At 41.7% G+C, this 12,676-nt stretch overlaps 1 protein-coding gene across 1 annotated transcript; it reads right to left on the bottom strand.

Annotated features, from left to right (window-relative positions):
- Positions 1-11,398: 11,398 nt before the first annotated feature.
- LOC102480641 (olfactory receptor 49) lies at positions 11,399-12,364 on the bottom strand. Its single transcript, XM_006144592.1, has one exon. It carries the CDS (start codon positions 12,362-12,364, stop codon positions 11,399-11,401), a length of 966 nt encoding a protein of 321 aa, XP_006144654.1.
- Between the last annotated feature and the right edge of the window lie 312 nt (positions 12,365-12,676).

The raw sequence follows: 12,676 nt of genomic DNA, 5'->3' as shown, positions 1-12,676 counted from the left end.
AAAATGAACATAATTGCCTTGTAAGGCTGGGAGGACTACGGGACTTTTCTTTCCTCTTTTTACTATTTTTATTCTTTTTGCACAGAACAATCTAAAATTACAAAACAAATTGGCACGGTGATTCCATTTGGGTTAGGAGTTGGATGGAACATGTTAGGTGAGATAAAGGGAGACAAAGAGCTGTCCACGAGAAGAGTAGGAAAAGCCTTAGGATTCTCTCGCTCATTGACTGAACATGAGGATATTGAGAATGATGAATAAGTCAAAGAAATTAGTTGTGCCATAGCTTGCCTGTGGACACTGGAAAATAGAAGGCAGGTTTCTATGCCTCCAACATTCCTCCAAAACTTATTCCAACAATTGCACCAAGATTACCTGACTGACTATCATGCGAGGTGCTCTATTGCCTTCCAAGGCAGTTCCAATGATGGAGATTCCTGGTTTTCACAGGAAGCTCCTGGGTCTACGATGTCGCTTGAGCACCACACTTGGAGGACTCACCAGGGTTGCGAAGTGAAGGAAGCTCCAGAGTTGTAACATGGTCTGCGCGTCACGGACACAGGCAGGTCCTGGACTCTGTGTACTATATGTCTCCAAACTGCATGTTTCCCAACATCTAGTCTCCCTTAGCAATGCTCCCTGACATTCTTGTCCCTGACAGATGCCTAGGTTTCCCCAGAAATAAGCTGTCTCTGATTATTCTCTGAACCTTCTTGGTTCACCACTTTCTTAGGAGGCTGCCACGCTAGTGCTGGGTCACTTTCCTGGGGGAAATTTCATTAATTATTTACCATCCCTCCTGTGTAAAAGGAGAGACAGACATCAATTGATGAAGATTGATATGACCTTCTTTCAGTTGAGCTTAAGAGGTTCTGGTTTATATGTCCTTGCAGGGCCATGGTGGCATAGAGGATTCTGGGGGTAAACTATTGTGGCAAACTCCCGGTCTCTGTGGTACTGGCCCCAGGCCTGGACTATCTGGGGCTCTGTTTAGTCTCTGTGGAAACTCACAGATACACCAAGGTACACAGCTCAAAATTAACCCATCTAGAAATTCTCACCCTTCTCTTCATGGTTGGAGCTGGGCTTCCCTTGAGATTCATTACTATCTGTGGTAATAGGGACCTAGGAAGGTCCCTTACCGCTTATTTTTTTTCAACTCTGTGATTTAATATTTACTTTTTTTCTGACCAGATTCACAAAAACTTTTTTAAAAGAATTATTTATGAGTCCGGCAGGTGGTGTGGTGGTTAAGTTGCTGGACTCCTACATGGCCGACTGCGGTTTGACTCTCAGACCAATAGCTTGCTTTCTCACTTTCATCTCCTCTCACTCTCTTTCTCTTCGGTCAAATGAAAAGATAATAAATAATAACAAATTAATAAAATAAATAATTCTTTTAAATTATTTATTCAACTTTATTTGTTACTATGATTTTTTTTTTTGAGAGATTTTTGCTATAGGGTGCGTGCGCTCTCCAGACAGACAGAGAGAGACATAGAGACAGAAAGCGAGAAATCACCCCCCGGGGGGATGGTCACGCTGCAATCCCTTCTCCTCCATTCTCCTCTCGGGATCTTGGGCACGCACGCACACGTGCCCAGTGTGAATTTTAAGCCACCGGGTCTGCAACGCGAACTGTGGTCGACTACGTGGGAGTCCAGCAACATAGCCATTAAGTTAACTGCTGGTTCCCATTGTTATTATGATTTTTTACATGAGTTTTGCCAGAGAAAAAGAGTGAGAAAACAAGCTTCTAGGTCTGGGACTCAACTGGACCGGGATTCAACTGGATGGCCATGTGGGAATTCCAACGCCTTAAGCACCACACCACCTGCTGGCCCCCTTACAAAACCTTTAATAAAGTTTAATTATAACAGAAGTCCAGTTACTAAAGCCCCCAGCATCCTTTTGTTGATGCCTATTATGTAATAGATACTGCTATAGTTGCTAGAACTACAGAGGCAGAATCTTGTGGGGAAGAGAGCCATTAAAAAATAATCACACTGGGGTTGGGACTCTGGGGTTGGGCCTCCGCTCCAGATATTGGGTTGTCAGAAAAGTTATGACTCATTTTTGCATAGAAAAACATAGGAAAATCATGGGACTGGCAGGTGGGGGGGGGGGTGAGGGCGCCGGGACCTGGAACTCTACATGGCCAACCATAGTTCAAGTCCTGGACCTGGTGGCTTGATTTCTCACTTTCTCTCTCTCTATCACTCACTCACTCTGTCCTTCTCCAGTCAAATTAAACAAATAAATAAAGTTAAATAAAATAATTCTTTAAAAAATAGTTAAAGAAAAACAAGAAAATCATGATTTTTTCTGACAACCCAGTACTATGACTTAAAGGACTAGGGCTTTAACAAATGAATTTAGGAGGACATAGTTCACAGCATTGAGGGAAGCTATCCCTGATGAAGTTATATAAAGCTGAGACTTAAAGGATGAATTGGAGTGTGTTTGTGTGGAAAAATCTCTTATTAATTAATCATTTGCTCAACATATGTTCACTGAGCCCCTCTTATGTGCTCTTGCACTATACACCAAGGAGGGCTCTGAGTGGTAAATAAAAGAGACATGGTCCCTGCCCTTACTGACCATCCTTCAATAGAAGAATTATGGTAGGAGAACCTTGGGACAGTCTGACCCATTCAAGTTACTATTGTATAATTCCACTTTCTTTGGTCACTAAATTGTCTCTGAGACCACATAAAATCATAGGCCTTCAATATAAAGCTGGCTGACTTGACTTCAGCACTCAATGTAATTTTAGAGACCAATGCCATCTATGAAAAGAAAAATGGCCAAGTTTCATTTATGTTTTTATTTACTTATGAGAGATTTTTGCTATAGAGCATGTGTGCTTGCCAGAGAGACAGAGAGACAAAAAGTGAGAAATCACCCCCCAGGGCGGACGGCCATGCTACAATCTCTTCTTCTCCATTTTCTTGTGATTTGGGGCATGCAGCACATACACCTGGTATGAGTTTTAAGCCTCTAGGTCTGGGACTTGAATTATAGTCAACCATGTGGGAGTCCAGCAACGTAACCACTATTCTACCTGCTGGCCCCCCATTTATGTATTTTAGAAAGATGGTTGAGTTTATTTGACAAGAATGCCCATATGGCTATTTTTGCTGTCAGGTGGTTAGGTGGCCAGGTGGCAGCCCATCCACTGAACAGCTGGTCACCTCATGTGAAGCACCTGTGGTATCATTTTACTCCTGACAAGAGTTGTGACTACACAGTGACCTATAAGCAGGAGGCCCAGATAGGTGTACAGCTGATTATGATTAGGGTATATGGCACACACTGATTGCTCCTGGTGGGATCCATTTTTAGAAGTTGTGTTTCTTGGGACCAGAAGATTGTGTAATGATTTAGTTACCGGATTCCCATGTAGTCAACTGCAGTTTGAGTCCTGGACCTAGTGGCTTAAAACAGATGCTGTGTGTGTTTGTGTGTGTCCAAAGCCCCAGGAGGAGAATAGAGGAGAAGGGATTGCAGTGTGGCCATGACCCCTAAGAGGTGATTTCTCACTTTCTGTCTCTCTTGTCTCTCTTATCTCTCTGGCAAGCACATGTGCCCTATAGCAAAAAAATTTCTCTCTATTAAAAAAAAAAAAAAAAAAGAAAGAAAAAAGAAAGAAAGGACCCAACTTTCTGGGCCCTACAGTTCTCTTGTGATTCTATCTGTGTGTACCTGCTGGATGTATGCACACGTGGTTGTCTCGGGACTCAAATTGTAAACCTTGCCACATGGGTCTGTCTCCAAGCATTACGATTTTCCACTGTACCATTGTCTGGCTTTCCAGCTTTTAACGAATAGAATGCAGTAAAAGGGATAGGATGTCACTTCTGAGAATGTTCGAAGAGGTTGTGAGTTCCATCTTGCACATCCTCTGTTGCTCCTCACTTGCTCAGGGGGAAGCCAGCTGCTGTGCTGTGAGCTGCCTCATGGAGGAGCTCATCTGTGGGGGGAACAGATGACTTGGACAATTGCTAGCAAAGGCCCAACGGCTATTAGTAGCCACCTTAGTGAGTTTGGAGGCAGATTCTTTCCAAATGAACCCTGGAATGACTGTCCTCCTGTGATACTAATTTCTCTAGATTCAGTTCTTGTGATTGCCTTCATTTATATTTTTCCCTCTAATCATTTTATTTTATTAGTACCCAAGTCCTATCAGGTTCTACCTATTTAACATCTCTCTCATTTTTTTTCTTGTCATATTGCCATGATATTACTAAGGCACCCATATCACCACTTAACTGTCCCGACCCAGGGGGACAGCTGAACAGGTTTCCTGAGTGAAGGAGTGAGAGCCGGGACAAGCGGCGTAGTGTTACAGCACCGAGACGACAGTGTCGTCCATTTATTGTGGGCAGCACGGTACAGCACAGAGAAGACGCAGTGTCGCGTTGTCTACTGTGAGCAGCATGGAGACGACGCGGTGTCACAACTCTTCAGGGTCGTCCGGAGACGATGTAGTGTTACAGCTCTTCAGGGTCTCCCAGGTTGTCTGGAGACGATGTAGTGTCAGCTCTTCAGGATCGTCTGGAGACTGCGCGGTGTTTCAACTCTTCAGGCTCTTCAGTTGTAGTCTTCCTGGTAGTCGTCGTCGTCTGGCTACTATGGGCCAGGCATCGTGGTTATATACACTCTGGTGGGTTGTAAACGGTGGGCTATGATTGGTTGTAAATGGTGGGCCCTGATTAGTTGTAAACGGTGGGCTGTGATTGGTTGCTTTTGGACCAATCATGAGGTGCCGGATATGCAAATTAGAGGGATTCTAGTGGCCAATCAGAGCAAGGTTTTGAAGGTCAGGTTTTTGGAAGGGAACCAATCATGGCAATTGTTTGCTCTCTGAGAAACCTCGGCTGACTTGCTGGTGTGCAGCTTCCCACACTTACCTGAAGTGTTTCTGTTACATTTATGTCGTGATTTGTTAATTATAAAAATTTCAAGCATATACAAAAGTAGATAGATTGTGTAATCAATCTCCATGTATCAGTGTGGTCATCGCTTAGCTTCAACAAGCAAGTCATGCCATTCTTGTTTTGCCTAGATTACCACCTACTTCCTCCCCCTCCTCCATTACTGTAAGGCAGTTTTCAGATGTCATGTCATTTTTATCTGTAAACATTTTAGGAATTATCAAAATAATAGCACTTGGGCCAATGGTGGTGTAGTGGTTAAGGCAACTGGATCCCATATGGCTGAGTGGCATGGTTCAAGTCCCAGACTCGGCAGCTTGAGAATACAATGCGATGTTTGCATGTGTGTCCAACATTTTAAGAGGAGGGAGAGATGGAGGAGAAGGGATTGTGAAGTGACTATCCTTCATGGGAATGGTTTCTCACTTTAAAAAAATTCAAAACAACAACAAAAATAGTACTCTTTAAAATAGAAATATACCGGGACATGGTATGGTGTTTAAGGGTGTTGGACTCCCACTTGACCATGGTTCAAGTCCTGGACCTGTTGACTTGCTTTCTCACTTTCCTTCTCTCTCTCTCACTCTGTCCCTCTCTAGTCAAATTAAAATAAATAAAGTTAAATAAAATAATTCAGTAAAAAAGTACAAATATACCATCACTAACTTAAAAATCAGGGGGCTGGGACCAGCAGTTAGCGTAATGGCTATGTTGCTGGACTCCTACATGGTCGACCACGGTTCGAGTCCCGGACCTGGTGGCTTAAACTCATGCCAGGCGCGTGTGCGTGCGTGCCCAAGATCCGGAGAGGAGAATGGAGGAGAAGGGATTGCAGCGTGGCCACCCTCCCTGGGGGGTGATTTCCTGCTTTCTGTCTCTCTGTCTCTCTCTGTCTGTCTGGCCAGTGCACGTGCCCTATAGCAAAAACCTCTCAAAAAAAAAAACAAAAAAAAAAACAGGGGACCAGCAGGTGATGCATTGGTAAGGCGCTGGAATACCACATGGGTGACCGTTGTTCAAGTCCCTGGCATTTTCTCGATAGCAAATTAAAATGATAATAGCTATAATAAATAAAATTAAATAAATAATTAAAAAAAACCTTAAAAGTCTTTCATCAATTGTTAAAAGTGTTATCGGGGCCATCAGGTGGCTTAGTGGTTAAGGTGCTGGGCTCCCACGTGGTTAACCATGGGCAGAGTTCCAGACCTGGCCATTTGAAACTCATGCCAGCTGCATGTACATGCATGCCCAAAGTCCCAAAAGAAAAAAATGGAATAGAAAGGACTATGGTGTGGCCATCCCCTATGGGGGGTAATTTCTCGCTTTCTGTCTCTCCGGCAAATGCATAAGCCCTACAACAAAAATAAAACAAAACAAAACAAAACAAAAAAGCAAAAAACCCAAAACTCTCTCAAAAATAAAAACAGTGTCATTTTGGGCCAGAAGGTGGCGTGGTGATCAAGGTGCTGGACTCCCATGTGTCCAACTGTGGTTCAACTCCTGGACCTGACGAATTGCTTTCTCATGTCTCTCTGGTGAGCACATGTCTTCTATAGCAAGTTAAATAAATAAATAAATAAATAAAGTAATTAAATAATTCTTTTAAAAAATGCTATTTTAACTTGAATTGTCTTGACCATTAATACAGTTGGACTTTTTTTATTTAGTGGTGCTTTATATTTGCATTTCTGTGAGGTGTCTGCATAACTTAGCTCATCGATCTACCGGTTCCTTGTCTCTGCATATCATAGTTAATAACCCTTTATTTTTAATGTGTATTCTCCACTTTGCTCCTGGTCTGCATCCTCATTTGAACCTCATGCTCATGTATTTATTTCTTCCTTGACCTGTGGATGAAATTTGGGACGGGTGTGGTGATTTTTCTGACCATTCATATAATTGTACAAGTTCTCCATTGACTATCATTTCAAAGAATGAGATGATAAAATGATCTAATTCTTTGTAAAATTCTGAACTTCATTTTAAGTTAAAACTTCTTCTTTGCTTTACCTGAGGCCTGCTTGAGGCAGGAGGTCTTCAGAGAGAAAGGGTATGTGTGGTTGATGTCATCTGTCTGAACTCTGCAAGCCCCCTCTTCCCTTATCCGTGGCTTCTAACTTCTCTAGGCCTCTGGGGATGGAGTAGGGGTGGCAGGTAGGAGATGGAGACCCAGAAGGAAATGGGAGATGGTGTGGAGAAAGATGACAGTGATGGAAGAAGTGCCAAGGTTCTGTATATATTTTGAAGGAACAACCATAGAATTTGCGTATAGATTTGCTGTAGGATATATGAGAAAAGTGGGGAGTCAAGATGACATAGTTTTATTTTGTTTCTGCTCTGAAATGTGAATTTTAAAAATATTGTGGTAAAAAAAAAACCTAACATAAAAATTTTACCATTTTTAATGATTCCGTTCAGTAGCAAGTATAGTCTCATTGTCGGGGGATGGAGTAGGGGTGGCAGGTAGGAGATGGAGACCCAGAAGGAAATGGGAGATGGTGTGGAGAAAGATGACAGTGATGGAAGAAGTGCCAAGGTTCTGTATATATTTTGAAGGAACAACCACAGAATTTGGGTATAGATTTGCTATAGGATATATGAGAAAAGCGGGGAGTCAAGAGGACATAGTTTTATTTTGTTTCTGCTCTGGAATGTGAATTTTAAAAATATTGTGGTAAAAAACACCTAACATTGGGAACCAGCAGTTAGCATAATGGCTATGTTGCTGGACTCCCACGTAGTCGACCGCGGTTCGCGTCCTGGACCCAGTGGCTTAAAACTCACGCCGGGCACGTGTGCGTGCGTGCTCAAGATCCCGAGAGGAGAATGGAGGAGAAGGGATTGCGGTGTGACCATCCCCCATGGAGGGTGATTTCTTGCTTTCTGTCTCTATGTCTCTCTCTGTATGTCTGGCGAGCGCATGCGCCCTATAGCAAAAACCTCTCCAAAAAAAATAAATAAATAAAAACACCTAACATAAAATTTTTACCATTTTTAATGATTCAGTTCAGTAGCAAGTATAGTCCCATTGTCGCGCAGTTACAACCACTACCCATTTCCAGAACTTTCGTAGTTTAGTAGTCCCAAACTGAAACTCTGTACCTGTTAGACAAGAACTCCTCATTCCCTCTTGACCCAGCCGCTGGTAACCATCATCTAACCTTCTTCCAGAATTTGACTGTTCTAGGAACCTCATATGAATGGACCATACAAAATTTGTCCTTTTATGATAGACTTATTTCACGCGGTGGGTTTTAAGCCACCGGGTCTGGGACACGAACCGCGGTCGACTACGTGGGAGTCCAGCGACATAGCCATTACGCCAACTGCTGGTTCCCTCTACCATTTTTTATAATTCCTACCAGAAATGGAAACGTGTTCTGATTTCTCCATATTCTTTTTTATTTATTTTTTATTCATTTATTTTTAATAGTTGTATATTCTTGAACATTCTTGACAACACTTGCTATTTTCTGGGTCCTTTTAAAAGTCATCCTATGAGTGTGAAGTGACAGTGCATTTCACTGTAGTTTTTATTTGCATTCCTTAACAATTAGTGATGTTGCACAGCTTTTCTTAAACCTATTGGCCATTTATAGATTTCAGTCACTTTTTTGTTTGTTGCTGTTGTTGTTGAGGGTATAGTATATAAACTATTTTTATTAATATATAATCATTGTACCTCTTTGTGGAAATACAGCATGGTTTTACAGTATAAGAATACAATGTGTAATGATTCATGCAGGGTAATTAGCATATGCACTATCTCAACCATTTGTCATTACCTGTGTTCGGGACATTCAAAATTCTCCCTTTTAGTTGCTATGAGATACACAGTAAGTTGCTGCCATCTATATTCTCCCCACTATGTTTTTTTTTTTTTTTTTTTTTTTTTTGTGAGGTTTTTGCTATAGGGCACGTGCGGAGAAAAAGCAAAGCCCCCTAAAAAAAAACCCTTTAAAAAAAAAAAAAAAAAAAAAGAATACAATGTGTAATGATTCATGCAGGGTAATTAGCATATGTACTATCTCAACCATTTGTCATTACTTGTGGTGGGAACATTCAAAATTCTCCCTTTTAGTGCTATGAGATACACAGCAAGTTGTTGCCATCTGTATTCTCCCCACTATGTATTATAAAAATAGCTGTTCCTTCTGTCAGCAATGTTCCTTCCATTAATCAACATCCCTCTATAGATGCTCACCTGATCCTTCTCAACCTCTAATAGTTATTCTTCATCCCTCTACCTGTGTGAGGCTGTTTTATTGTATTCGTATTTTTAATATTTTTTCAATTTCCACATATAAGAGAAAACATGCGATAGTTCTTTCTGGCCTGGCTTTTAATGTTTAACATGAAAGACATAGTTTTTGAAGTACAGAAACTATATAATCCCATTTTGATATTTTTCTATGGTAATTTGTCCAGTTGAGGTTTCTATTTCTCCTTATTTCAGTTTTTGAAAATTGTCTTTTGCTGGACAATAATACATTTCCTCCTGGTTGTCAAATTTGTTTTTGAATAGATATACATGATTTTTCTTATGTCATAATTTTTACCCTGAATGATAGTTATTTGGGTACTTTATGTCTTCTTCATTAAATATCAAATGACTCAAAGGCATAGATTTTAGCTGCTAGACCGCATAATGTATTTCCTTGAACATGGCATTTGCACAGTAATGATGCTGTAAGGTATTAGCATGTCGATGACTTTGGTTACTTAGTTGTTTAATATTTGTTCATTTACAGATATGACTATGACTTCATTAGCAGTAAACATCTTAGTCATAAATTGCAGTAAGTCAAACACTGTATTGAACTAAATGATATGAATTAACATTTTGAATGTAAAATCTTCTAAAATGCTTTTGTTGAGAACTGATATAAAATAAAAAAGGAGGAAAGGAAGAGTAGGATGAGAATTAGAGTAAAGGAGTTAACATTACTGAGGCCTTACTCTGTGCCAGTCACTATTTAAGGTCTCAATAAAATATCGTGTTTAAGGTGTTTTTTATTTATTTATTTATTTATTTATTTTTTTAAGCCAGTCATTTTTTAAGGTTTCAAAAAAAATTCGTTTTTAAGGTGTTTTTTTTTTTTTTTTTTAATTAAGGTTTTTACCATAGGGCAGGTGCGCTCACCAGAGAGACAGAGAGGGAAAGTGAGAACTCTCTTCCCATGGGGAATGACCATGCTGAAATCCCTTCTCAATTCTTCTCTAGATTTTTGGGCACACACGTACACATGCCCATTATGATTTTCAAGCTGCTGGGTCTGGAATGTGAACCACAGTTGAACATGTGGGAGACCAGTGCTACCTGTTGTACCTTCCGCCCCCCTGCCGTTTGACTTTAACATAATCTTTTTTAAAGAATTATTTATTTTGGGAACCAGCAGTTAGCGTAATGGCTATGTCGCTGGATTCCCATGTAGTCGACCGCGGTTCCTGTCCCGGACCCGGTGACTTAAAACTCATGCCGTGCGCGTGTGCTTGCATGCCTAAGATCCCGAGAGGAGAATGGAGGAGAAGGGATTGTGGTGTGACCATCTCCCCTGGGGGGTGATTTCTCGCTTTCTGTCTCTACATCTCTCTCTGTCTGTCTGGCGAGCACATGCGCCCTATAGTGAAAAACCTCTCCAAAAAAAAAATATTTATTTTAATTAATCAATATTACTTTTAAATTTTCTGCATGGCACATGGACTCATCAGAGAGAGACAGAGAGAGAAGAGTGGGAAAGTGAGAAAGCAAGCCACCGGGTCCTGGGCTGGAACCATGGTCAGCCATGTGGGAATTCAGAGCCTAAACCATAGTGCCAACTGCTGGTCACTTTTATTATAATCTTTTGAAGTGGATATTGTCATCTTAGTCTTACAGATGAGAAAATTGGAGCTCAAAGAAATAATATAACTAGTTGATGGAAGAGCTTCCATAAACAGGAATACAGAATTTATATGAATTTTAATATCAAAAAACAGAAATAACTTTATGTGCAAAACAAACAATTATACTAGCTATAGAGATTTTGAGTTTTTGCTTATATTTTTCTGTAACAGAACTATTAAGTGTAAATAAAGACAGTGCTAATAGAGAACTATTCTTTCTCTGAGGGTGATGGAGGAACACACATTAAGCATTTAATCGTTCTGCAGGTATTTATTGTCTATGAGGTCTATGGCAATGGATTGATACTTGAAGCTCATGGGAATTACAGAGCTGGCTCCTGCCTCTCAGAGCTTGTGTTCTGTTGGGAAGCCAGGCAGACACTGCCGGAATGAACAGACTGTTCAAATCTTGGAATTGATAAAAACGCCTTAAGAGTCCCAAGAGCTTCTGAGTTCATGCCGAATCGCAAAGTGACTGGCACCACAGAAACAGATCTTGCAGAAACTTATCGTCAGCGCTTCCTCTGAATGGAAAGGTCCAGTTTCTTCAAGAGATCTATGTCCTATTAGCATGTCTAGAAATACGAGCTTCTGCCTCTTCGTTCCACAGCTTCATGAAGGAGCTTGCTCACCTGTTCCCTAAACACCTGCTTCACCTGTTTGTTCCTCAGAGTGTAGATGAAAGGGTTGAGCATCGGGGTCACCACGGTATTGAGTAATGCCACCACCTTGTTCCTGTCCTCTCCCTGGCCACCCTTGCCTGACCGGACATACATGAAGATGCAGCTGCCATAGAAGAGGGACACCACAATGATGTGGGAGGAGCAGGTGGAGAAGGCTTTCTGCCTCTCCTTGGCTGAGGGGATGCGCAGGACAGTGTGGAGGATGCGGCCATAGCAGGTGGCTGTCACGGACAGAGTGCCCAGCAAGCTGAAGTTGGCCACGACAAAACACAGAAGCTCTATGAGAGTTGTGTCTGCACATATGAGTTCCAGGAGAGGAAAGTTGTCACAGAAGAAATGGTTAATAATATTGGGGCCACAGAATGGCTGCCGAAACATGAAGAAACTCAGAACAATGATGAGAAGGAATCCTGTTGTCCATGAAGAGAGCACCAGCTGGACACAGACCCTTTTGTTCATGATGGTGGCATAACGCAAGGGGTTACATATGGCCACATACCTGTCAAAGGACATCACTGCCAGCAGGAAGAACTCTGTGGTGCCCAGGGAGAAATAGAGGAAACTTTGTAGGAAGCAGCCTGGTAGGGAGATGGTTTTATGTCCAGTGAGGATGTTGTTCAGCATCTTGGGGAAGATGACTGAGGTGAACCAGATCTCCAGGACAGCAAAGTTGCGGAGGAAGTAGTACATGGGGGTGTGCAGGCGCCTGTCGGTGAGGGTGAGGACCACGATGAGGAGGTTCCCCAGCAGTGTGAGGAGGTAGGTCAGGAGGAGCCCCAGGAAGATGAGCATCTGCAGCTCACAGGCATCTGAGAGCCCCATCAGCACAAACTCGGTGACAGTGGTGCGGTTCCCCATGGCTCCTCTGACTTCTGCCGGGGAGGGCTGATCTATGGTGCTCAGCATGAGGAATCATGATCCTAGGGATCCAAAGACAACCTGGAAGTGAATAAAAGAACTGTTAGTGTTGTATTTATGGGACAGAAGAAGTCTTTTATTTATTGCAGGTACTAATTTTCTGCTCTCATTTTTCAGACTTATTCAAGTGTCCTCACTGAGCCAGCATCAAGTCATATACTTTCCCCTAATTTTACTCCATTTTCTGGGATTCTTTTGAAATAGTTTTGTCTTTATCAATTCTTTTTCTCCTTAATTTTTTCATCAAAATAA

Source organism: Tupaia chinensis, unplaced genomic scaffold (assembly GCF_000334495.1).
Source record: "Tupaia chinensis unplaced genomic scaffold, TupChi_1.0 Scaffold000126_2, whole genome shotgun sequence".
Lineage (NCBI taxonomy): Eukaryota > Metazoa > Chordata > Mammalia > Scandentia > Tupaiidae > Tupaia > Tupaia belangeri.
The sequence above is the reverse complement of the archived record's forward strand: the minus strand, read 5'-3'. Positions and strand labels throughout refer to the sequence as shown.